The 26,136-nt window shown below is 44.5% G+C and overlaps 1 protein-coding gene across 2 annotated transcripts in view; it reads left to right on the forward strand.

The window, feature by feature from the left end:
* The window catches only part of PAPPA (pappalysin 1), a 420,169-nt gene that overhangs the window by 305,956 nt on the left and 88,077 nt on the right, over window positions 1-26,136 (forward strand). For both annotated transcript variants that reach the window (XM_080402293.1, XM_080402292.1), the window contains 3 exons: window positions 4,634-5,141; window positions 22,218-22,346; window positions 23,956-24,047. In XM_080402293.1, the coding sequence (XP_080258419.1) occupies window positions 4,634-5,141; window positions 22,218-22,346; window positions 23,956-24,047 (729 nt within the window). The remainder of the gene's footprint in view (window positions 1-4,633; window positions 5,142-22,217; window positions 22,347-23,955; window positions 24,048-26,136) is intronic.

Here is a 26,136-nt window from a genome sequence, read left to right on the forward strand (position 1 = left end):
TGTAAGCTAATACCGTGATATATGCAGTGCTGGAACCCTGGAGCCCTCCCTAGTCCTAAGGTCAGCAGATGTGGCAAGCTTGTGGTGGGCAGATTGAAATAATAATCTGCTCTTTCCAAAAGAAAGCTGCCTGATGGGACAAGACGTGTGAGTGAGTATGTCCTACCCTATGCACCCATCTCCCACGGTGGGTGCCCAACAGAGATTATGGTTCACACCAACTCAACCCCCAGAACGGACATCCAAGGGCCAAGGCCGCTGGGCAGCGCGGGAGCAAGCCTGCCCCTTGGGTGGATGTTGTTCAAGAGCTCTGTCCGAGGAAGCAGTGCTCCGGCTACAAGTGTGACTGGATGATCAAGTAAACAGGATTAGCTAAATTTGGATCGCTTGCAGTAGTAGTGCAGGGTGGAAGGTGGAATTTCAACTTAGCCAAGCATTACAAGACTTTGAAACCTGGTTGCATTTGGAACAAAACCTGAAACTTTTGAATTTGTCCATGAAGGAAAATTAAAAACAAAAAGTGTTTGAGGCTGGCCAAAATGTTTTGTTTAGCTCATATAATTCCTCTTTCATGAACTTTGGTTAAGTTATGACATTTGAAAATAACCCCTTTTAGTATATAATACAGGGCAAAAGCAACTTTTAATATCAGAATTAAAAGTGTTTCAAAGTCCAAAAATGTCAAAACACAGTGTTCCAATATTGTTAGAACTTTCTTCCCACTTTCTTTTTCAGAGTAAAATTTTGGCCAAATAAACCCAATTTTGCAAAGTGTTTTGATTTTGAGAGAACTACATATTCCATTGAGATACGCTGTTCCATCAAAATTTCTCCAACGAGCTCTGATTTGAAAACTTCTAGATCTCACACGTCTTGCCAGCGGCATCATTCCTAGAGAAACTAAGCTACTCTAAGATTTATTACTCAGCTGCATTTTGCATTTAATTTCCTCTTCTTACAGTGTGTGCCTGCATGTTCTTAACTATGAAGGGTGCAGTCTGATCCTTATCTGTCTCATTCAATTGCTGTTGTGCCGTTTGCTCTGGAAAGAAAATTTGGGAATCCTATCCTCTTACTATGTTAATGAGTTGTCTCCACTTTAGGGTAGAAATATACCAAGCGTATGGTATTTGTTGCTCTTTAATTTTCTGTCATCACTACCACACTCCCTGACATTCAGGATCTCTGCCTATTTGCACTTGGTCTGAGTTACAAATAGCACAGTTAGATCATTGTCTGGCTTCTTTAATTGTCTATCTGTGAGTACTCAAGCATGCAAGCTTTAAATTCACTTTCTGCAAGCGTTCATGTGTGTAAATCTCCAACTGCTTGAATGTTCATGGAAAGTGAATACAAAAGAGGCATAAGCATGGCCAAAATGAACTCATTTTAAAATTTGAGACGGCAGTCATGGAAAATGTTTCGTAGTACTCATCCAGCTTCTTACCAGAAAACCACATTTCTCACGTGTCTCTGAAGCAGCTCAGAACCTGGTTGGTCTGATTTCATTTTCCTGAAGTCTCACAGCATTGTTAACGTTGCACAGTTGCCCCAGGTAGCTGCCACCAGCTGTGCTCTGGAACACGTGTGAGCCGTGCCCATTGCAAAACTCTGCCGTGGGGACTGTCCCCTTCCTGGGTCCCTGCTTGTGCCCCAGCATGGTGGAGTCCAATCCCCTGGGCTGAGATATTTTGTGATTTTTTCTCAGAGCCAGTTGTGCCCCTTGTGTGAGGGGTTGTTTGCTGCTTGGCAGTGGTTGTGGGAACGCACTGGAGATCAGGCAGTTCTGATTTACTCTTTGCCTTCACCATAGAGCAAGAAAGCTCTAACCTACCTGGATTCTCACCAGCAACACCAGCTAGATAAACAAACCTTACATCACCTTCACAACTCGGTCAAAGGAGTATTTTATGTATGAAAGGTGATTTTGGCTCAAACCCAAGTAGGTACCTTTGCTTACTGTGCAATATATGCATATATCAGTCAATTCCAACTGCCTGGCTCACTATTGACGAAGAGAAGTGTGAGAATATAATAAAAAATTTTTCTGCCTTAGGCTTCTCTAGTTTGCTGCCTTTCCCAGTGGCCAATATGTCACTCAAGAGTGATTCATTCTGTATTTGCAAGTGGAATTGTCTCAGCTGGACATTAGAGTCCCACTGGATGGTTCCTCTGTCTTGACCATCTAAGAAATGTGGCAAGTGATTCATAGCTGTGACAGTCACTGCATCCTGAGAGGCTGCTGATCCCAGCTGGCCACACCAAACAAGAGTGTCAAGTCTCCGTCCATGTGCTGGGGCAACAGAGGGGCATTCATCCCAACCGCTTCACTTAACAGCGTGATGAAGGCTTGTGTTGACCCATCGGGCTGTGGCGGTGGCCAATGTTTTTGGGGAAGCCTCCCTCCCAGCCTGCCATTCCTGTTCTCTGACCAGGAGAGAACAAGCCTCACATTCACATTTTCTGTTAGGCAAGACGTGATGTTGTGTGAGATGTTCAATGGCCCATCTCACTGACGACCTCATAAGCCTAAGGATTTTCAGAACCTGAGTTTACAGGGGCAGAATAGCTACTACACCATTCCTTTTTATATACAAATATTTGTAATTTGTGTAGTATATACCCATCTGTAGAAATCTAGAGTTACATGGAGTAAGGTTTCTGTCCTCTTCCACAATTAAATTAACGTTTCTTACCCAGGTCTAAGTCTTTGCTGATATTTAAGAAAGGATCTCTTTAACCCAGTTTCATTGAGGTTTTTAGTCTATGAATGACTACAGTCAAGATCACATTTTGGGGTAATGATATGCATTAAACTCCCTGGAGGCTGGGTCCAGTTCATGTAACTCCAGGGTTCACACTCTGATCTACCAAAACATGTAGGTTTATTCTCTATTTAAGTCTTACAGAAGCCTTGAACTGGCAGAGGTGAATTTGCAGGGACTCAAGGGGAGCCCACTTTTGAAAACATTACTGAGCTGTGAGTCATTAATCAAGTCCATTTTCCTATCTGTGAGATGGCAGTGATAAGATTCACAGATCTTTCCAAAGCCCTCTGAGATACCAGGGTTAAAACCCACCTTCTCAGGGCTGCAGTCAGGAGCTTGCTGTGTATCCCAGCCAGGCACATGAGGACGGCAGCGAATGCTGTGAGATAACGTGAGCTGAAGGGGGTATTCGCTCTGCAGAATGATTATACACAGCACTTGCGAGCTTGCCAGGGGGAAAAAAATTGAGTGTGTTAAATGGAACTCTGGCTTTCTTCAAAATATCTCTCTGCCGTGGTCTCTCCAGATGCTGAGGTTAGTGGCATTCCCGCTGCTCTGTGGCATGCGGGCAGGAGAGGAGGGCTATGGCATGTGTGCGGGTGAGGGAGAAGCATTAGAAGTTGTGCATCTGCGGGACGATTGCGTTGGATGGCGGGGAGGGACTGCCTGAGATACCAGGAAATCTATTCTGCATCTGGGTTCATTTGGTATGAGCAGGAGAATTCCCTTGACAAGAGAGGCACATTTCTAACACTTCATTGGATCACAGACAATAAGAATAACCTTCACACGTTGCCCTTTTCTCTTTAAATTAGTAGTGATGTCCTGTTTGTTCATGTTTGCCCAGTACTTTATCTTCCTTTCTTCCTTGGTTGCAAACAGCTGTGCTCTCTCTTTTTTTTTTTTTTTTTTCCCCTCTGTCCTCTCCATTTTCTCTCCTCTCTTTACCTTTCTTTATCTCTACTTTTCCCTTCCTTCTTTTCTGTACTTTGCCTTTTCCCTGGGCTGCTTGCTCCCTTTTCGTGTGATTATTTGTGAAAGAAGAGGGAATTTATAGCTCTCACTGGATTCTGTTACCAACTGTTCCACCCATCTGACCTCTCTGGATCTTGCAGTCCATGACTCTGTGCCAAATTGTAATGTTACCATAGTATTTGGGAACCCAGCAAGCATTGTGGCTTTCATTAATTTTTAGTAGTACCTCCCATGTAGTTGAACATAGCCAACGGTGAGAAACGTAAAAGTACAAGTGCCTGTTGTTTCATCACAGCGAGCCCAAAGCTACAGCTCAGACCTGTGCTCCACGTGCCTCCAAAAAAAAGGGTTTTGCACAGCGTGCTAGATTAGCCTGTAAATGGCATAGGAGTCACCCCTCAACAGCACAGTGCAACAGCTTCTTGGAATCAACAAAAGCTCATTTCTTGTCTTTGTTAAAGAGTGAAAGGTTGTACTTCAGAGTGAGAGGCAAGGGAATAAGTAGGGGCGCTGAGGTGAACTGAAGGCAAAGTGACTCTGTTTATCAGGTAAATTACCAAGTGGAAGGAGTAGAAAATATCATTGTTTGGCACAGGGGAAGGCACTAGAAATAGGAAATGCAGGGCAGATGCCCTGGCAGTGTGTGTTGTGTGGTGTCCAGTCCAGCTAGGCACTTAAACTGGTTTTGCGTTTCTCACCTGGCCAGGAGACGTTGGCATTATAATTGTCCTCTCTGTGCTGGCCATGCCTGTTCTGCTCAAGTAAATAATTAGTTTCCTGGACAGATAAGCTCTTCTGCCACCAGTTTGTCTTTCAAGACCGATACTAATGATAACCCATGTTTTCTAAATTCTTTTGCTCCCTGTCTTTGCTTCCTTCTTTCTTTCCAGGGCACCCTGATGTTGAGCAGCCCTGTAAATCCAGTGTCAGAACTTGGAGTCCCAACTCAGCAGTCAACCAACACACAGTGCCCCCAGCCTGTCCTGAGCCTCAGGGCTGCTACCTGCAGCTGGAGTTTCGTTATCCCCTGACTCCAGAGTCCCTCACAGTCTGGGTGACATTTGTTTCCCCGGACTGGGACTCCAGTGGAGCGGTGAATGACATCAAGCTGCTCACCATCAGTGGGAAGAACATTTCTCTCGGGCCGCAGAACGTCTTCTGCGATATCCCATTGACCATAAAGCTGGATGCAGGACAAGTGGGTGAGGAGGTGTATGGGATCCAGATCTACACTCTGGATGAGCACCTGGAAATTGATGCTGCCATGCTGAGCTCTGTCCCCCACAGCATGCTGTGTGTAGACTGCAAACCCATCCAGTACAAAGTGGTTCGGGAGCCTCCTTTCCAGTCTGGATCTCCAGTTGTCATCTCAAACCTCAGCAGAAGATTTGTCGACACGTAAGTACTGCTTTCCACTTTCCAGAGAGCCGAAGAACAATAACCTGTAATGTCCAGTATTAAAAATGACTTTTAGTATTTTGAACTAGATAGATGTAACAAGTATCACCAAGAGAGGATATTCTAATAGTTTCCCTATGGAACAAGGACCATCACACTCAGGTGAAATAGCCTGAGATTTCACAAATGATTGTGAGAAATGTCAGGGCTAGTTGTGCAGAGATGTGAAATTCAGGCTTTCCTTAACCCAGAAGGATATGCAAACTCCCTAAGCTATGATAAGTTAAATGTTTAAGATAACCTAAATGAGGACCTCTGGAGTAACATGGTCATCGTTTCCTTAAATATAATTTGAAAGTAATATTTTGATGGAGGAGATAGATGGCTCTCAGTGCTGGAGCACCAATTAATTGTTCAAGAATGCGTGCAAAAAAATAGTATGTTCAGGTATATAAATGTATTTCAACCACTTTCATTTCCTTCTTTCACATGTCACTGAAACAAATTGTGTTGGAGTGAGATTGTTCTAACATAGTAAACATGCCAATGCACTAGTTTGTTGTAGGGACTGAGTTTCATCCCAGGTGCACTTATGCTCATCTGTCAAGGAATGCCTGACTGTTGAGGAAATATTCTTAAAAAAAACTACAAAAGATCCATGATCCACCCATAGGTATTCCACAGCAGCAAGAAAAACGTCTTTTACATAGCATGATTCCCTAGAAAAGATTCACTCATCTGTGGGAATAACATGAAGCTCTTTTGAAAAATGAACACCAGATAAAAGGAAACCTGCTAAGAAAACTGCACTCTAATTTAGAAAAGATGATCTAATTAGTACAGCTAATATCAAGGAAGCATACATCATTATGGTCTTCTAAAGCATGTTTAAATATAATAAAAATGATTAATTAACAATTCAGTAATCATGAGCTACCATCCCTTTCATGGCCCAATTATACAGCTCAGAAGATGCAAATTGTCCCTACAGATTTAAAAATTCAAGGTAACTAACAGTAATGAATATAAAAGCAAAAACCCAGGACATCACTGAGTTTACTCATGTGCTGAAAGTTAAGCATGTGCTTAAGTGCTTTCTTGGGTTGTAGCCTTATTCCAACACTTAGCATGAAATGAATATTGGCATATTGGAAACATGGAAAAGGGTGAATTTTCCCAAGGTTTTGCTGTGAAAGCATCTTTGCCTGAAACCTGGCCCACTCTCATTGGAAAATGGGACTGGTTTGGTTTGAAATATTTGCATACCTTAGCACAAGTTCCCACAGAATCAGGTCCAGTTTCGAGTTCATAACAGAGTGTGAAAGAAAAAAAAAGAAAAAAAAATAGCCCAAAACATAACTTGTATTCTGAGTTCTGTTCCCTTGTCTTTTATTATGATTTTGTGGGTCACTTCCAGCTTACAGCTAGAAGAAGTGAAAGAGTAATTAAATCAGTAGACAAGGTTTAATGACGATTTTCCTGCATGTCATGGAATAAATCACAGGGGTAACGTTACTGTACCTGTTTGTATGTCTCACCTAGCTACACAGCCAGCTAAAAAACACAAAAGCTGTTAGTCTTCTGGGCTCTACCTGTGACCAGGAGGCAGAAATGGATGCTCCTGGCGGCTGGCACAGCCAGCCACCCCGCCAGATCCCAAACAAACCCTGCAGCCTAGCTGGCCTCGGGTCACCTGTGTCTTTCCAGGGACTTCAGGGACAATCCTGCCAGTGATCTTCCATGAGACACTTGGACAGTGGAGCCTTTAGTTACTGGGCGAGGAGTCTTAAATACTTGTAGTTGGTTTTGATTGAAGACTTCTGCATGTGTTTGAAATTCTGAAAAGTGAGATGATTTGTTTATCCTCATACATGCGCGGCATTGATCCATACCCTCTGGTGATGGGGTCACACAGATCCGTTTGGCTGACGCTCTGTGTCCAGGCTGCTGCTGGGCCATACCTCGACACATGACAAATTCATTGAAACTGCATGGAGCTGCGGTTACGTGTTAGAGGCAAAGGCAAGATGAATTAGCACCTTGTGCAAAGAATAGCCACGGTCCTTATACTCTGTAAGCAGGGAGGGATGAAGATGCTTCAGGGAAGTCGGGGACAGAGGTGCTGGGCTGTGCTCCTGCGTGGGTATGTTTGTGTGGAGGTAGATGCAGCCTGTTCGCATCTGCCTGCTTGTCTCATCCTGTACAGCTGGAATTCAGCATATCTGTGCAACCAGACTTTGCAGCCCCTTTATCTCTCCGTAAGCCCAAGCCAGGTACCCCTTTATGCTTTTGTGTGTTTTCCATATTAAATAAAATAACCCCCCCCACACGTGTTCTATGGAAGGTTATTTTGAAGGCAGTCGCATATCTTTGCTCTTGCCTCCTCTGACCTTGATCTTCACTGTCTTTTTTTCTCCCAAAGAAAATATTTGCTTGCACTGTTATCTGTGAGCAAGATCCTTTCCCCAGGTGTGGCAATACTGAAAGAAAAATTAATTTCTCCTACCTTTTTCCCTTCAAAGAGAGGGAACTTCTCTTTAAGCTGAGAGGAGAGACAGCCTTTAATGGATAGCCCTTGCCTAGTCAGCACTGAGTGCTCCACAGAGGAGAGTAAATAACTAGAACAGTGGAAACCTTCTATTAAGAAATGCAAAATTATGCCAGACCTTCTGTTCTCAAGCTGGATTTTAATCTCAGCTCTTGGCTCAAGCTGAAGCTAACAATCTTTTCTAAGGGACAGGACCTTTTTCTTGGACCTTACAGAAACCAGGCAAGATACACTCAATTCCACTGAGTATGAACAGCCAGAATTGCTGGTATCTGTGACACAAAATGAGAGTCAGAGCCTAGGAAGACAGCAGAAAGCTAAATAAATCAGTGGGAAAAAAAAAAAAAAAAGAGGTCAGGCCAGGTGCAGCACAGAACTGCTGAGTCTTCACACCACAGCGAGTGATAAGGAAGGAGCCTCATCTGCAAGTCTCAAAGTCTCAGCTCACAATTTAATCCAAAGTGTGGGTTGTGCTCATGCATAGAGGGTTGCACTCTGGCTGTTCTCTAGAAATAATGTGCAAGATAGTCACAATAGTGAATGTAGTAATTGCTTTGCCCTCGCTTTGCCCTCACTATAGCACTTTTATGCTCACATCATTGCAGTTGGAATGTAATCATTGCTCTTGCATTTGTTTGTAGCAACCACTGATTTTTTAAGACCTCAGTGACAAGTGAGTGCCTATAACGAGATGTTCTTCTGAGGATGTCACAGGCAGTTAGGTGCCAGTCCCACTGGGACAGTCTGGGCTGAGCAGCCCGTGTTCCCCATTGCACTCTCAGAAGCCAAAGCTGCAAGCAGTGAGCAGCCGGGTGTGCTGGCAAGATCCGTGCTCTCCCCTCCAGCAGGCCAAGCTGAAAGACACCAAGATTAGTTTTGGAAAGTTGTCAGAATAACTGGAAAAGTTTCTAAGAATTGGAAATTTTCCCAACTTTTCTGCCACAGACTTCGTAGGAAACCTCAAAATGTGGTGGACGGTGACGGATCAGGTCATCTGTGTGTGGTGTAATTTTTAGGCTTTTTTCGAGACAAAGGCTTTGACTGAAATAACCTTAGAAAGAATCCCAGCATGAAGCCCTGGTACGAGTTTTGGTTTTGCAGAGTTGAGTGTCATTGAGGAGCAAGTGTGCTGTCCTGTGATACATTCCTCTGAGCCATTCCTACACTGACTAGAGCTTTAGTACCTACGTGACACCTAGAGATACTGCATTCGTACTTGAAAAAGAAAGAAAAGAGACAGATAGAGAAACTTGCGTTTCCTCACATTAGGGAATATGCTTTTCTTCCGTGTTTGCCTATTTTACACCTACATTCTATGGCTAAACCTTTTCTGTTGCTTGATAATAGCTGGAGGGGACTGGTCATCATCTGAAGTAAATACAGTATTTTAAAATATTTTGTTAGAATCAGGAGTTCCATTCAGTGCTAAGCTTGTAAACTCCATGTCATTCACTGTGTTGTAACTCCTCACCTAAGACAGTGGAGTGTGGCTGTCACTCGGGCTCCGGGGCATGCTTGCAGAACGACTGAGAAATTACCCTCATCAAGACCACAGGTAGCTGGAGGGCTGCTGTCACATGGGTCCTCAGCGTTGCACTTCAGCATTGTACTATATGCAAAATAATTGTTTCAAAATTTGCGTTCTTGATGCATTTGCCATTTGTTACTGGTTACCATTACTGTTAATCAGAAGGGCGTATGATCAGTGACTTGTCGGTAACTCTAGGCGATGAGTGGTTGAAGGAGTTCTATGAACTGAAAACAGTTCTTTAGTCTGAAGTTTCCTACTAATGTGAACAAGCAGAGAGGCTGGAGAATCAGCAGTGACTATTCAGAGTGAGTAATAATTCATTACAGCCAATTATTGGTGTGCCTTTTAGCCCCTGGACTCAATAGGAAGACTGCATGAATATCGCAGTGATGATATGTAAACCCGAGTCCCTGCCGAATACAACACTAAACTTTCATGGTGACATCTATCCTTATTATGGCATTCTTTCCTTCATCTTGAAGATCTATTCCTCTATTTTCTGAAGGTCTACCAGCCAGAGGAATGTATGATCTAAAGCAGCTGAAATGAATTGCCAGATCCATCTGTCATGAAGATAATTAAGACCATATTTCCACCCAAACGAGATACAGATCACTGGGTGGATGTTCTCCCAACACCAAAAAGCTGAAGCCCATATTATCACCATCTTCTGCTTACCCCTCCTCCGCAGTTACTATGCCAAACCTCTCTTGATATGCCAGGAAATACTGGGGAGTATCTAAGATAGGGCTGAAATGTTAAGAAAGCACTTTATATGCCCAGATTTATCTGCAAGAGCTGCTAGGTTGTCCGTATGATATCGGCATGCTACACATCTGGATTCCCAACAGGCTTTAGAACTGTATATGGTATTCCAGATGTCCTTGTGCACGAATACTTAACCAGCTACCCTGGAAATGCTTTGCCTTGATGCGTGCAAGGACCTTGTATACTTTTTTTGTGGATACATCCCACTCATGGTTCATAGTTGTCTTGAAATTGAATAAATAACAACCAACTGCTTCTTCCCGTCTCACCTGCGATGAAGAGCTCCCAGTGTATTCTGAGTTTCTTGATCCTAACATGCATAATATTGTCTTATACCACCATATGCACCATTTTGAGACATCCAGTCCTGTAAATTAGTCATTTCTACATTATAACTCCATCCTTCTCTGCCTTGACTGAGCCTATTTGCCAGTTCTGTGTTGTCTGCAGATACCTGGACTTTTGAGGTTCAGATCTTTATTTGCGGGAAATGCTTATTAGTTAACCTCAAAGTGATAACTGAAAGGCAAATTTCCATTTTCATTCCAATTTCTCTTTCAATCCAACCTGTTCCAGCTACTAGAGTTAAGACCAGGACAGTGTCATCTCTTGTTGAGTCCCTAAGTATCTAATGCCTGCTCTCACAGCTAGCAGTACCAGAGACATGCCATTATTAAAAAAAGCATTTGTTCTTTAGTCTGCATCTAGTTTTCTTTTCCATAACTGCACAATTCTTCGTATTATTTCTCTCTAGTAATATATTAGAGATCCCTATCTGTATCCATATGAAAGTCTACAGCTCATCTCCAGTAAAAACACTTTTTCCAAGCTTCAACAGGAACAAATTTATTCACACTTTCTTGCTCATTCCTATAAGCTTCCCTAAGATTAGTTTGCAGTGCTGCATGGACTGAGCTATTCTGAGCATTCCCAGGAAGCAAACACCCTTCTGTCCCACCAGGTTTCCCTTATCCCTATAATTTCCAGTTTCAGGTGCAACACTAGCACTGCTAGTTTTTGTTTAGCTCTTCATCCACCGTCTTTGCATTAAGGAGTCACTGTTTCAGTTGTTGCTCTCTGACCCTAGTTTCCCAGCTGGATTAGCAGCCGTGCTGTCACTGTCTGAAAGCCTCCGTGTGTCAGTGAAGAGCTCGGAGTGTATCGGAGCTGCCTGTGGTCAGTTTTGGCAAAGTTGTGAAGTTTAAGACTCAGCTGGTGTAGAAGAGTGTAGCAGTCCCCGAGCTTAGCGAAGGTGCTGGCAGCCTGCTAGCCAGCATCATCTGTCTTGGTGCCTCTCCCAGGCCCTGTCTAGCCTTGGCTGCCTTGGCAGCTCCTTCCTTGTGCAGCCAGTATTGATTGCCCTGTTTCTGCTTGATGAACCTGGAAATTTCTCGTGGTGAAAGAACAGAAAAGGATGGGACAATTGCCTGTCCCACGTGTTCCCTTCCAACACTGGGAAACTGGTAACAGCTTCATCTACCCTGATGGAGGTGAAATGCTGGTAGGAAGGAGACTCCTCCATCCAGCAGCATCTTCACCGACAACATCCTCCTGGGAAATTATTTCCTTTCCCAAACCATGTGACCTCACCTCTGACTTGCATGGCAGCAGGGAGCTGGGACTGGGCAGGGGTGACTGATTCTGCTCCCTATGCCAGACAGCAGCGTGTACACCTGCTCTGCACTGAGGGCTTGGCAAGCCGTCGAGAGGAAGCTCCTTTTCCATCTACTGTTTCTGCATCCTTCCTTCACATATGTTCTGCTGCTGAATACTGAGGTAGCGGTTGTTATTATTTATAGCTGCCAGTAGTGTGCCGGGCATTTTACAGAAGAAATACACCAGGTGCCTTCTTTCAAAGAGCTCACGATTAAATGTTAGAGGCTAGCAGTGCTACTGCTCTCGGGGATTATACATCTCCACTTGGCTGATGTGACTTGACAGCTGGAAGCCACACTCTGGTGGCTTTCCTTCTTTCTTGCTTTCTTCATTAAAGGTGCCAGGTTATCTTTGTGAAAGAATAAAACCTGCTTCCTGACCCCACACACAGAACAGATAGAGCAGTTTTTTCCCTTACCGCCCTCTGCCAAATTGCCTTAACCCTGCCCTGGAGAAGAGAAAGAACAATTTGACGGTCTGTGCCAATTCAGTAGGCAGCTTTTCCACTAAGCCTGTGCAAAGATGCCATTTGGTGCCAGCTGTAGTGATAGATTTGTGATTCTTCGCTGTTGCGGTTTCTTATGTAACTCTGTAACTATAGCTGGCACTCGACAAAATCCGTAGCTCCTGTTCTGGCTCGGCCGCACATGATGCAAGAATAAGGTAGTAAGGGCGGGTTGATATCTTTATGGGTTTGTGATCCTGAAACAGGGCAGTCCAGAGGAATTTTTCAGCCTGGGTCTATCTTTGAAGGGTGAGATTGCTCTGAATGACCCCCAGCTGCCTCTCGCAAAGAAATGACTTGAGAGCATGGGAAGAGCCAGGAAAGAGGGACTGCCCCATTTGAGGAATGACGCTTGGCCTCGGGATCAGCTCTGCTCCAGCCAAAGACTCCACAGGGACTGCTGCCACTTTCGATTCACATCTCCACTGTACCTCTTGGGTGATATTTGCGTGATCTGTAGAGAGATCAGACCCATAGACTATAACTTAGCCATATGCAAGTGTCCCTGAAAAAGCAAACATTCATGGCTGTCCTATTATTAACCAAATAATACTATTAGAAACTGATATATTTAATCACTCCCAGCCAGGGTGGAATTTGAACTCACGACCTAGAAGTAGTAGCAGAGTTTTCAGCTGCAGGAAAAAAAAAAAAAAAAAAAAAAAAAAGAAGAAGGTCAAACAGGACTTTTCCTGCTGGGCAAAATAATTTATTGCAGGTGAAACAGTCTCAGATATGTGGTAAATTAGTCTGTGCATTATCTCGTGGATAATAATTTCTCTCTGATGTTTGCCTTCTTGTGTGCATCTTTATTTTGGGCTCTAAATAAGATAAGAAGCACCAGAAATCTCCCAGGAATAACAAATGCATTTTCTTTGCTTGATTGAGGAAAGAAATATTGGACAGACATGTGTTATGCAACAATTTAAAAATAACTCTCTTGTAAAACTTGGAGTGAGCCTCAAATACCGCAGAAGAGGCAGAAATGTGTTACCTACCTTTTTATCAGCAGTGTCAGCCAGTACAGCTTTTTTCAGCTACTTTTACTGAACTATTGGCCTGATCATTTCCTGGGCATTTTATTTTAATATATTTTCCTAGGAAATGAATTCCAAGTCTCTGTTAAATTTGGAGTGGAACTACACTCAAAGAGGCAAGGTTTTGGAAACAACGCTGCAGTGAGACTAAAATACCTGTGCTGTCCTTAATACCTCATTGGATACAGCGACAGACAAGACAGAAGCCTTTTAGGTGTATCATCGCATGGCATGGCATGAACTGAGCGCACTGCGGGCCCAAGGCACCCATCCTGTGGTTGCTTCACCCAAACTTCATCTTAGCCTTTCTGGCCAGGAGCTTCTTCAATGCATGGTGACACTGGGCATCTGCCTGCTGCTGCCCCCATTCCAGCATTTTCCTGGAGCTTTTCGTGACAGGAGGGGCAAGCTGGAAGTAGAGCTCATTCTTCACTGAGAATTGTACCCCAGAGAGGGTGCCTGGAACTGGACACCCCAAATTATCAACCAGTACTAAAAATACTGGCCCTGAGAGCTCAGGGCAGTAAAGCAGCTCATTTATTCACAGTGGTACAGATTTTTTTAAAATGTAAGACCAGTTGCGGATGTAATGACAATAGGGGAAATTAGCTCATGATGGGATTTTAGAAAGAGGCTAGTGGAAATATGTTCAGTAATGTTCGGTTATTAAACCATTAAAGATGCCACTGGAGACCAGCTAGTAGGATTTCTCATAATCTGAAGTGGCTTAAGGCAAAACACAGAGCCCCTAAGGAGGGAAATGACAAACTGTTCCTTTGGAATAGTCACCTCATCTCCTCGCCCATCTCTGTGGGCTCTGCTGTGCGGCTTGTGTGACAGCACATACGTCTCGCTCATGCGTAGGCACGTGTACCTATAGGTTCCCTCCCTCCTTGTGAGGAGCAGTGCCCCAGCCCCCACGCCCTTACCCTCCCAGCTGGGGTTTCCTTGAGGAGGGATGGTAGAGGTGAAACCAGAGAAAACTGCAAACATCTGTGTTCACTTGGGGCCCAATCTAAGCCCCACTGAAAATGCACATAATAACTCCCCCTGGCTTCAGGAGCCTTTGGATCAGGCTCTGTGAGTGTCTGCTCCCATGGCTCTGTTTACCATTTTGGTGGGATTACGTGGAAATGGGAGGGTATTAAGTTCTGAAAATCAGGTCTTGGCTCAGGCCTGTTGAAAGTAAATCCTAGAGGTCAGGTCTGGATTCAGAGAAGCTGAAAAACATTATTTTGCCAAGCTGATAGCCCTAAATTGGGAAGAGGCTTCTGCCCACAGGGAGAGCTGAACCTGGCAAACTGGCCCGGGGCTGAGGGTGGCAGCAGATGTGCTCCCAGCCCCGGCAATGAACTGTCGCCATCCAAAAGCTGAGGGGCAGTTGTTGGGGTCCCAGACCCTTGTGCAGGGTGCACACCAGGCACTTCTGCAGTGTGGTCTGAAGCAGCGCTGGAGCCTGCAGGGCTGCTGCTGCTGGTGGTCCTGCATGGAAAAGCCATGGCACAACTGGGATGTCGATAACACTGTGAGTAATCAGGCAGTGCTCATCGAGAGGCACGATGCAACAGGCAGGGGGTTGCCAGTGATGATGACGGCCTTTAAAGCCATTCATCTGTCCTAACCTGCCCGCCGCTTGTGTTACTGTTTTCTCCCTGCCATGCTGGTGCACGGGAGCACTGTTCTCGGGTGGTGGATACTGGCACCAGTCCCTAGAAATCAATAGGGAAGTGCTGGTTTCCACCAGTCGGAAATTGGGCCTTCTGCATGTCGTGTCCCGGATCTTTCCTTCCACAGTCAGAACAGAACAGCCTTCCCTCCCGTGGTGGCTGCATCTGAGCTTCGTGTTGAGAAGCGCTCCCATCTCAGCTTAAGCTCTGAGCGCAGCCGTGAAGAAGCAAACACAAGAGATTTCCCCCCTCCTTCCCTGCTTCTAATAGCAACCAGGTGCTCTGACACTTAACCTGTGTGCTGCCGTGAAATTGCTTGTCTAGTGCAAACACCCATGTGAGGCCCTGGGCCTCCAGGATTTCCTTTATCCCAGGATTTGTAACCTAATCTCATTTAGATCCCCCATTTTATATCATCCACCTTAAAAATTCATAGGTTTTGTTGTTGTTGTTTAAACATGAATAGAAAATTGCCTTTTAACGTGTAATTTTTTTTTTTCTTTTGAGAAAAACCCAGGAAATATCTTTAAGGCCTTGGCTGCAAACTTAGTTTTTTATTAAATATGCTACTGTGTTTTAAATTGGTACCAGGGCAAATACTTGGACGATTATATCAAAGTCTGCTGGACTTAATCAGTTACATATATATCTATATGCTTGCTACTTAAAAAACTTACAGTTCTCGCACGAAGGACAGAAGAAAATGATCACTGTAAAAAAACAAATGTGTTTGAGGTCCTAAGCAGGACCTGGCTTTCAGAGCGAGGTGCTACAGACCAGCACGTAGTCCTGTGCCAGGGCATCTTGTGCAGGCAGGGAGCTGGTCTGAGCAGCAGATGCACACGTTTGCAGCTCAGAGGAAGAGGTGAGCAGCTGAGCTGCAGTGATTTAACCCTGGACTGTTTTGCTCAGGTCTCCTAAAGTTGCTTGAGTTTTACACCGGCGTAAGTGAGAGCAGAGCTGTAAACTAATGGCTTGTTTTGATTTTGTGGTGATTGTGAGAGTTGGTGATGACTTTGGTTCTTAGAAGTATTTAATGGAGCAAAAGATTTTTTCCTTTTCCTAACAGGCTGGTCCCTCAACCCTTGCCTTCAATTTTAAATAGGCGTGGTCTCCATGGTATCATGTAAGTGGATAAAGTGGTTGGTTTAGGAATTAGTAGAAATACCTTTCTGATAGAGTCAGAAGGAAAAGTTGAGTTTGGACACTGTCTTGATGCCACTGCTTTGTATGATGAGACTCAGGGCTTCAGGCAGTAGAGACACCTGATGGTACAACACATACCTCACCAAGTATTCAACTGAGATTGCCTGTTCAGGCCGTTGGTAGCTCTGTCTTTCTTCCTCAGAAATACCCAGTCCAGGTTTAAGCTGGGTTTGGGAGCAGAAATCCACCGTACCATCCCCACTCTCCCATCCAGCCCTTGAGCATTCATTTAGTACTTCAACCACCCTCTTCTGATTTGCTTGTAAACAAATCATAAACAATGTGCTGGAGGGCACAGAGCAAACCCACCACCCCTGTTGGAACCTGTCTCATCATGGATAGAGAGAAAAGCCTCTCCAAGGCTACTTCCTTGGCATTTATGTCTTCTGAGTCAGCTCAGTGTCTGAGAGAGAGGCAGGAGACTTGTTTTGAGGCCTTTGCACCTGCCATGTCACTGGGCTTATCCAAACAGCAAGAGATCGGATCACAGCTGAAAAAACAGCCCGTCGCAAGAGCTCAGGATTTTTGACATCCTTCTTTTGTTTACAGCATCCCACCCCTCCTTTCTCCCAACTGCAGAGCCAGGCAGGAATTCTCTTTATTATCTTCTGCCGTGCTTCTCATGCCATTTTTATTAAAAGAAGGAAAGGCAAGGCAAGGGGGAGCGTGTGTGAGAGAGGAGATAAAAGAAGAAAACAGTCATATTTGTTGTACAGTCAATGGCAATGCAGGAAAAAGAATGGGACCTGGGGAGCAGATCTGTTTGCGTTGTCCTAAACCAACCTCATCCCCTGGGTTACTCTTTATCAGCTACTTTTGGAGCACCTGAGGCTGGGGGAGCCTGCAGACACTGCAGTGGTACTGCTAAGGGGTAACATGCAGCACAGCATAATGACCGACTCTTAAGTAGCAATGAAGAGAGTGGTGTTAGCTCCTCCTAGAAACACCGAGCCCTGGTTCAGTGTCTAGGACTGGGAGGCTCTAAGCAAGTCTGAGAAGTGTCGTGCTTCTTCACTGAGTTAGTGGCTGTTTGGGGTAATCCAGGACCTCTGTAAATGACGCTGGGTGTTGTGGCAGCTGCGAGCAGCATACAGGGAGGAATTGGACAGCTCCAGGTGGCGGAGGACAGGACAGGAGGTGGCGTAGACCTTCAGCTTTTTCGTGCGGTTGTATTCAAGTGCACCTCGAGCAGCTGATCCAAACCGTTGCAACAAGGGAAGATGTGGGGTCACTGCTGTTTGCCACCAGCAGATTTCCTGTTTTGCTCAGCAAGGCTTCCTTGTGATTGAAGAAGAGGAAAAGGTGACAGTGTTGGAGGGCAGCGGGGATGGTGCTGGCAGACCGGAGCTTGTTCTGGGCTGCAGAGAGCTGTCCAGGAAATGCTGTTGTTTAGCTCAAGAGTTTGGTGGCTGTTCAAAGTCAAAGATGGGTCCTTGGTGAGGATGCTTGAGGTGTGGAATTTGCCTCTTTCACATGACACTGCCTGCAATAACCATAGTTTAACTGGGGATGCCTAAGACTTTGTTGTCCTGTCCTTAAGCAACAGGAATGCTGTCTGCTTTCATTGCTTTCTGGCCATTTATGTTTTCATAGGGCAGAAGCTGGGATCAGTCTTAACTATATTTTCAATTTTGTTGGAAACAAGTCTTTGCTGTATAAAAACTCTCCCTGCTGTGATATGTAGTAGGAAAAACATATATGCCATTGTAGTAGGGAGAGAGGCATGGGATGTTTGCTTTCCCTCGGTGCTTTCATTGCATCTCAAGTGGGTCCTGTGTCCTCAGACGCTGAAGCCCTGCAGCGGACACAGAGCAGATGGGGCTGGGGCACTGTCGGCCCTTGCAGGTCTGCTGGCACTCCAGGGCAAGCGTGTTGCTTTTATAAATTCAATGATCTTTTAAACTCACCTTGATCTGAGTAGAAAACAACTTCCAGAGGTGTAATTTTTTCCTGTAAGTTTTACAGGAATACCCAAACTAAAAGCAGAGATCTCTTGCCTGGGGAACACAGCAAGGTTAACTCAACTGCCCAGCCTCCCCAGTAAAAACAGGAAAAGAATTAGAGGTTTTTATATTCCTGACCCTGCATCCGTCACTTGCCACAGCAGACAGGAAAGTTGCCCTCATGGTATTTCACACGGCACATCCTAATTCCCCCTCTAAGCAGAGGGCTTGAGTCATTGCTTTTTAATAAGACTGCCTCCCCACGGGCGGAAGCTGCAGCGATCAATGTGGCTTACTCAGTTCTCGAAAAGGTCATTAAAAGACCATAGATATAAATTTAAAAGAGTGTTTGTTCACATCCTTAATGTTAAAGATGTTCTTCTCTCTCACTTCCTTAAGTAGCATTGTACAAAGCTGCCGTGCATCGGACCTGCCTGACAGCAGAGTGGAAAGAGCAGGTTATCACTGCCGGGGTGCCATCAGCTTCGAGAGAAGGCAGGAGAGAAAATAAATGGTCAAAAATCACACTTTTATCACACTTGGAGCAGAGCTTGCCTTACTGACATCTCCAGATATAGTCTGTAATATCGACCCTGGTGCCCTATAACTATATGGGAGAGAATGAATTCTTTTTTTGGTTTTTTCCCCTGCTTTGTTCCTGCATTCCTTCCTCTCTCCCTCACTATCGTACTGGATTACTGCCCAAAGTATTGCACATATCATCCCTTTAGCAGATATATTTTTCCGAAATGTGGGTACTGTGAAGGAATGCTAAAACTCTTAGTTGCTGCCAATATGATGCATTTAACAGTTCAGGAGGGTATAAGTATCTCAAGTTCCAGTTGTGGAGACATGAAATGCCACATCCAGCTCAGTCAGGTTTTAACACTAGTTGCATCAGGCCAGGGTGAGCTGAAAGTGCTTGTGCCTTGAGCTTTGCGCTCCTAACGTGGCTTTCTGGTGCTTCCATCCAGGCGTGCCTCCAGCTGTGGCTGCGTGATGCTGGATGGCACCCCTGGGGCAGGCGTGCTCCCATTGCTGACCTCCTCTGGGCACAGCTGCTTTGTTGGTGCTGCCCTGGGTGGGACAGCCGGGGGCTCCTCTGCTGTCCTCAGCCAAGGGGAAGGTTGTGAAGCTCCAGGTTGCTCTGGACTGGGCTGTCCGAAAGGGGAGCTGGGGGAAGAGTGGCCTCACAGCTCCAGTGGGGGTCTGGAGAGGTGGCTCCCCATCCTGCTGTTGCAGGGACCATATGTTTCCAGGCATTTGTCTTCCCCTTCTCTATATTCTAACCAGGACAAGGATATTACCCTCGTAGTTCATGGGGTATCGTGAGCATAAATAGTTCAATAGCGATTTTGTACCCAAACTGTGTAGAAGTAAGGGAGACCAGGCCGTGCAAATACCTAAATGTATATGTAAGAAGTCAGATATTTTGTTCAACTTCTTTTTTGGAGAAGAAATGGATTTTTTTTATTATTATTTTTATCACTAAACTATAAGAATCATTTGCCTTTCATGACATATCATTACACCAGAACTTTCTATTTTTGAACAGCAGGCTGTAGTTGGAAATCTCCCCTCCTTACACAGGTGACAGGATTAGACCAAAGCCCGTTGCCACAAAGCTATCAGTCACTCTTCTCTGATGCCCACAGGGTCCTCTCTCCATACTGTTTTTTATTCACAATCCATATAATTAAATATGCTAGAGTTCTCCCCACCTAATAACTTTCATTTGCAGTTTTCTGTCTTATTCACCCCCATACATATTCATCTCCAATCGCCTAATAATTCATAAACACCATCTTCTCTCCCATGCTTAATTTAGTTCTATGTCTTCTTTCATTATGCTCTGCCAACTTCCCACCCTGTACATAAACAAATGTGAACTTTTCCTGTTTTCCATTTGCTTACATGTATACACAGGCATACACAAACACTCCCACATACTAAACCACGCTCGCAGAGGCACACTTTCTGCTGTTAGCCGCATGCCTGCCCATCACCTATGGGTATCGGTGGAAATCACTCCAAAATTCAGTATCTGAAAACTACTGGTTTACACTCATGCGTGTGATCTCAGTGCATCAGGAAGCAGCATGGGTTTATTTTGTAGCTGTTACAGCTGCCTGATCTATTCATTTGCTAAGTCTTTTCAAAGAATTGAAGCTTTTTTGTGGTTAGCAGATCCCCAGTGACAAAATCCACATTTATGCAAGTATACTTGTTAATCTTAACTACTTTATGAACAGTTTTGAGAAAGAACTTGAGAAATAACTGCTCTTTAATAATCAAAGCTTGCCATTGCTTTGATTTTATCAGTATATATCAAAAACTTCCCATCTTAATAAGTGGATTTATCTGGGAGTGAAGTCTAGAGGAAACCCTCAGTATTATACATCGATGTGTGTTCGGCCACTGAAGTTTCTTCCTGTAATTTTTTTTCTCTTTGTTCTTTTAAACAGAGCCCAAGGGCAGAAGTTTGAAATTCTTCATTTTGAATAAACACTCTTACCCGTACCTGGGTAAATGTCTCCTCAATCTGTAGGTGAATTAAGAAACTGTTTGTGTGCTACCTGAACACTCAAATTTAGCTAATAGGAGCTATAGACTGTTGCTGACAGGAATAAGGTGAAAAAGCAACGAGAAAGCCATTGTGTTGTGTTTTCATTCCACTGAATTTCACTCCCCATTTCACTCCCATGTGCGCTAACAAAGAATCAAATCCCAGTGCCATTCTCGTGCAATTCACTCAGTGGCAGTTACTTTGCAGGCATACTATCCATGAGAAACAGCTTTGTTATAAAATATAGTGTGTGATATTGGGGTTTAAGTCATGCTTGTTAATTTAATGAATGTTGTTAGGAGATACTTATTTCACAATCTTGAAGATTTCAGTAACTACAGTCCATTGATATCTACTTCAATAGTTTTGTTGCTCTGTATGGTAGATATATCTCTTCATAGTACACACCTCATTAATAGATGCTTTTTTACCAAGTTCCTGTGACAAAAGGACATGTATATTACTGTCATTAATTGGGGCAATATGAGCATAGTAAGGAGAAGATGGGCATGGGTTAGGAAAGAGCTGGGTTGTATTATGGGCTTTGCAATTAGCTTGATTGATGATTTCAAGAAAATCATTTTGCCTTTGCCACTCTGAGGCTTTACAAATCAGCACAACGAGGATAATGGTAATGAGTTTTTTTGTGGAACGTTTTGACTTCTGTTAATGTAAAAGACATTGTAGAAGAGCTAAATGTTTACATTAGGCTTATATTATTTCTATATTGCATATAAAAATGATTCCTCATTTTACAGATGCACAGAATTTATGTAATTATGGTTTTGCATAAATATGTAACAGTTTGCTAATTCCTTCTTTCTATTTTTTTTTTTTTATTTATTTATTTTTTTTTTTTTTTAGTTTATTTCGATGCTAATACCATGATCCAGTGCTGTGGTGTGAATCCTATTTTGTGTGCTCTCGTGGATAGGATGAAACCTTCTTTTTAACTACTGTTTTAATACTCATATGCAAAGTGGATAACTTATTTATCCATCATTGAAACATCCCCGGTGTAATTTTGTCTTTAAGTCAATACACAAATTCCCACTGGCTCCAGCAGCAGTTGGATCAAGCTCAGGGCTGCTCAGAAAGCAATGAGTGTTTACAGGGAACTTGAAGTTCCTTAAATTAACTGTGCCATAAACTTGCAGGTAACAGTCACTGACGTGGAGAGATGGGAGCAGAAGTGTCCAAGGCTGGACACAGTGAAGCACAGGGCTGGTTTCTCAAATGCTGCACAACTATCGACCATCAGTAATGCTGTTACTGTTTGGTGAGGCTCGATACCCTGCCAGGGTGTCAGTGCAGTGCCATCTCTGCAGTGGGTATAGATGTAAGCAGCAACACACCGAGTTGCGTGATTTTCATCAGCACATACTTTAACTTTCAAATATTCAAGAGTTGCACTTATTACAGAACTGTGCACAAATCAAGCACGAACATAGGTAACACTGTTGGGCTCACAGGAAAAAGGCACCCAACCGAAAATTAATCCCACCAAAAAGAGGCAGGAATATTCTGAGAACCTGATGGAACTAAAATTTGCCTTTTGGGCAGCCAACTTCCATTTCAGTACCTCCTTCTCTGCCCTGTGTTACTGCCTTGGTTGTACTGATCACTTCATATTTCCTTTTGTCTTGCAGGGAACTGAGTGACAGGACTACATACACATACCAGGTTGTCATTGTTTCCGGGACGGAAGAAAGCGAGCCTTCCCCCGCGCTTGTGTATATCTCTGGAAGTGGATACTGTGGAGACGGGATTATCCAAATGTAAGTCTGGAGCGAGCAAACAGATAAATCTGGTCACATGTACATGGCCAGAACCTGAGACTAGAAAGGAATTGATGACCTCTGATGTCTTCTTAGTTTAGGCCGGCTCTCATCTGTAGATAATGACTCATGTGCTTGATGATTACCAGGATGATGACATTTAATTGGAACTTAGACCCTGCTATCCTGGCACCAGTAGATACAGACAGAGATATAGATAATGGAGTCCAGACAGCAGGATCGATACAAAAGTACGCTATATGCTGTTTATGCTGTTTGTTAGTGTATCTGTATCTTTATACATGTATATGACATTTCCTATGAGGAGCTGAAGTAAGTGCTGGAAAAATTCTCACAGCCTTTGATGCTCTCCTCACACATTAAGTCCCATGTGTCTGGCAGCTGGTGGACAGGGTAAAACCCTGCCACATGTTGGGCCAGGTTCTTGGTGCAGCCTTTCGTTTGACTGACCACTGGAGCTGGGATGTATTTGGAGGTGATAGATTTGGCCTCTGAAGGAGAGTGCTGGGAACTGCATGTTCTCAATCAGCAGCTCCCTCTCGCCAGCTGCCAGTCCCCAGATCCCCTGAAAACATAAAACAATTGTTCATGACTATTGTTAAGGTTTATTCTTTTACTATGTTGGTCCTTAAGGCTACCTGCTTCAAAGCTTCCTGGCATTAGGTAATGTAATTATTTAAACTATGAAAGTAACAACAAGCAAGTGTTTAATTCAGCCAGTATTATTTGCTTGAAATAATGCTGACCGGCAATCGTGTAGTACAGCTCTGTCAAATGATATACCTGGCAGCAAGGATTTGCAGGATGAGGCCCAACAGGCAGGGAAATCAAAGAGAACAATCAAATGACATGAATCCAGGGCAGTGTTGGAGAGAGAGGTGGAGAAAGACAGATTAATTTTGCTTTCCATAACTTTTCTCCTACTGTTATGTTTGCACATTCCTCAAACATCACTTGTGGCTTTGCAGCAAGCACTGAACAATAGCTGAGCTGCCTCAGGAGCGAGCAGGAACCAGGCTGTGTCACAGCTTGGTTGGTTGTGGCCCCACTGGCAGCTGTGGTAGCCCCTTTCTCATCTGGTTCACACTCTTCTCCCCACACGCTGCTGCAGCCATGCGGGTGGGCACAAGGCAGAAAGGACCCCATCCCCGACACCGACTGCCCTCCTCCAAGTGCTGTCACCTGGAATAGCCCAGCACCCAGCTTTATGCCTCGTTATTCCCATGCTGGGGTCACAGGCTGGCCCTTCCAGATTTAATACAAAGAGTTTCAGAGATTCCTGTTCTCTTTTTCCCCACCTGCTGAGTTGCAGCCACATGAGCTATGAAGGAAGTTGCTCACATCCTCATCAGAGAACAGCAAGTGGTATCCACATGTGCAGGAGAGAAGTGGCCAGGCAGGCCTGTGAATGAGGAATGATGAAAGTCAGGGCTGGAGGAGAAAGGGAGAGGTATTTTAAGGGTCGGCACACAAAGCCGCTCTACTGGATTTCAGGGCTTTAGGGTTCTGCAGGGGGGGTGCAGCAATCGTCGGGGATGATGCCATTTGCCATCTGACTCCTTTTTGCATGTGTGTGCCCTGCCTACAGAGACTTGGGGGAAGAATGCGATGATATGAATAAGATCAACGGTGATGGCTGCTCCCTATTCTGCCTGCAGGAGTTATCCTTTAATTGCATTGGTAAGTCTGGCTCAGAGCCCTTCCACTCATGGTGGGCAACAACTCTATGCAGAGTGCAAGGAAAAAATAAACAGTATTTTCAGCATTTCTAGCTGAAGAATTGTCATGGAAGAGAGAAAAAACGGTGGAATTTGTAGGTTTGAAAGGCGAACATATCTTCCCAGCTTCTGGTCATTTGGATGGGAAATTGGTTCTGCTGGCTTTGAAACAGCCCAGGACTTAAGGCTAAGTCAGCCATTGTGGGACTGATCCAAAGCCCATTGAAGTCAGTGGGTGGTTTTCCAGGGCCTTCAATAGGCTTTAGATCTGGCTACGTGAGAAGACATGAACTGATTTTTTCTGGTAAACAGGAGGAGGAGCGAAAGGGGAAGGGACTGAGACCAGAAGCAAGTCCAGCTGAGGTCACACCTCCTTTGAGTTGCAAATCAATATCTGAGGATCAAAGGTCTAGCTAATCCCCTTTTTCAGAGGTGAAAACTACTTAATCAGATTTCATTTGCAAGCCTGGTTTGCTCTGATTAGCAAAACCTGTAAGCACAATGGCCGGAAGATGCTCGAGCTATCAGGGATAGCAGGGCTGCAGTTGTGAGCTTTACATATTTATTAAACTCTCTAGGAATGCTGGGGGCAGAGAAGGGAAATGGAGACCCATTTACACCACACCTTCGGTGGGGCAGCCCTGTGCTGCAGGAGGGATTGTGTTTCCCAGCCAGGGCTCAACGAGGTCTGGGGAAGGAGGAAACACGCAGAGCTTCCGAAACCAAAGTTAAGGTTTATAAAGGGCTTTTCTCAAGGCATTTCATGAGATTCCTTATCTGGACTGACCAAGCAAATACCCGTCTAGTGATCCCATGCCTTCAGCTCAGGGCGTCAGTTCTAAGCAGATAATATAATGTTGGCAAGACTGAAATTTGCTCTTTTTGGCAATCTGATGATCAAATCTTGTGCCTGGAACAACATATAAAGGACCTCACAGGCATCGTGTTTCCCTTGGGTGGTAAGCTGGGGGCTGCTTGTCTCGTAATAACAGCTACATTTTTACTTCGGCATCCCACACCGGCAGACTTGAGGCCCAATTTGGTGATGTACTTATTTACATATGTAAATAGCTCTATTGAAATCTGGGCATATTTATGGTCACCGTTAATTGTGGCTATTGGTGGTCTGGAAGTTACGTTTGTGTTTTAAATAACTTGCTGCATTCGAGCCTCAAGCACTGAAAGATATTAGTCATAATATTTTGATAGCGAGAATAAACACTTGCACAAATGTTTTGGGCTCTCCAAAGTCAGGCACAGCACGAGGCTGGTTCCAGCAAGGGTTCGGGGTTGGAGCTGGATGGTTACATCTGTATCACCCTGTTCAGCAGCAGGTCTGAGTTCCTTGCTCCAGGGCTGTACTTGGACCACATCTCAGTGTTAACGCTGAGACGTGACCCAGGTTATCCCTTTCTCCCCTGTGTATGTTGGTTCTCAAGGCAACTGGGTTGTGTGGGCTGGGGAGGAGCAGCACCGTGCTCCAGGGGAGTCCATGTGCTGGGGCAGGAGCGGGGTGTCCCAAGCCTTGGGCACACAGTGGTGTCCTGCAGCTCAGCGCCGCAGCCTGCTTTATACCAATGTACATCTTCATCTCCAGGACCTGCAATAGGGGTGGTTAAGAATGTGGAAAAAACCTGTCTGACAGCAATATGATTAGAAAATGAAGCAACTAAACCAGACACACAGATTTTTTCTACATCATTACAGAGGCAGCGATTTTTCAGATTTGCTTGTGTGGAAAAGGAAAGGGGAATTCCAGAGGTAAAAAGCTGTGTGTTTGTCGTGGGTTTGTTGTGGTTTTGCACTGGTCCTGGATTGCAAAAGCAAATGAAATCAAATTGTGTGTTTAATACTGAATATGAGGACTCAGGTGAATCACACCAGCTGAATCAATGGAAAGGTGTCTGGACACAGACCTTACAAATGTTTCGTTGTGTGACTTTACAAGTGCATGTGTGTGGTGATGGCCTCGGCATGCAAGTAGGGTCTGTGAGGGTAGACCAGCTGCTATTGCTTTTGGGCAAACACTGCCTTCATCCAGTCCCTGGGAA

This window comes from Falco punctatus, assembly GCF_963210335.1.
Source record: "Falco punctatus genome assembly, chromosome: 9".
Lineage (NCBI taxonomy): Eukaryota > Metazoa > Chordata > Aves > Falconiformes > Falconidae > Falco > Falco punctatus.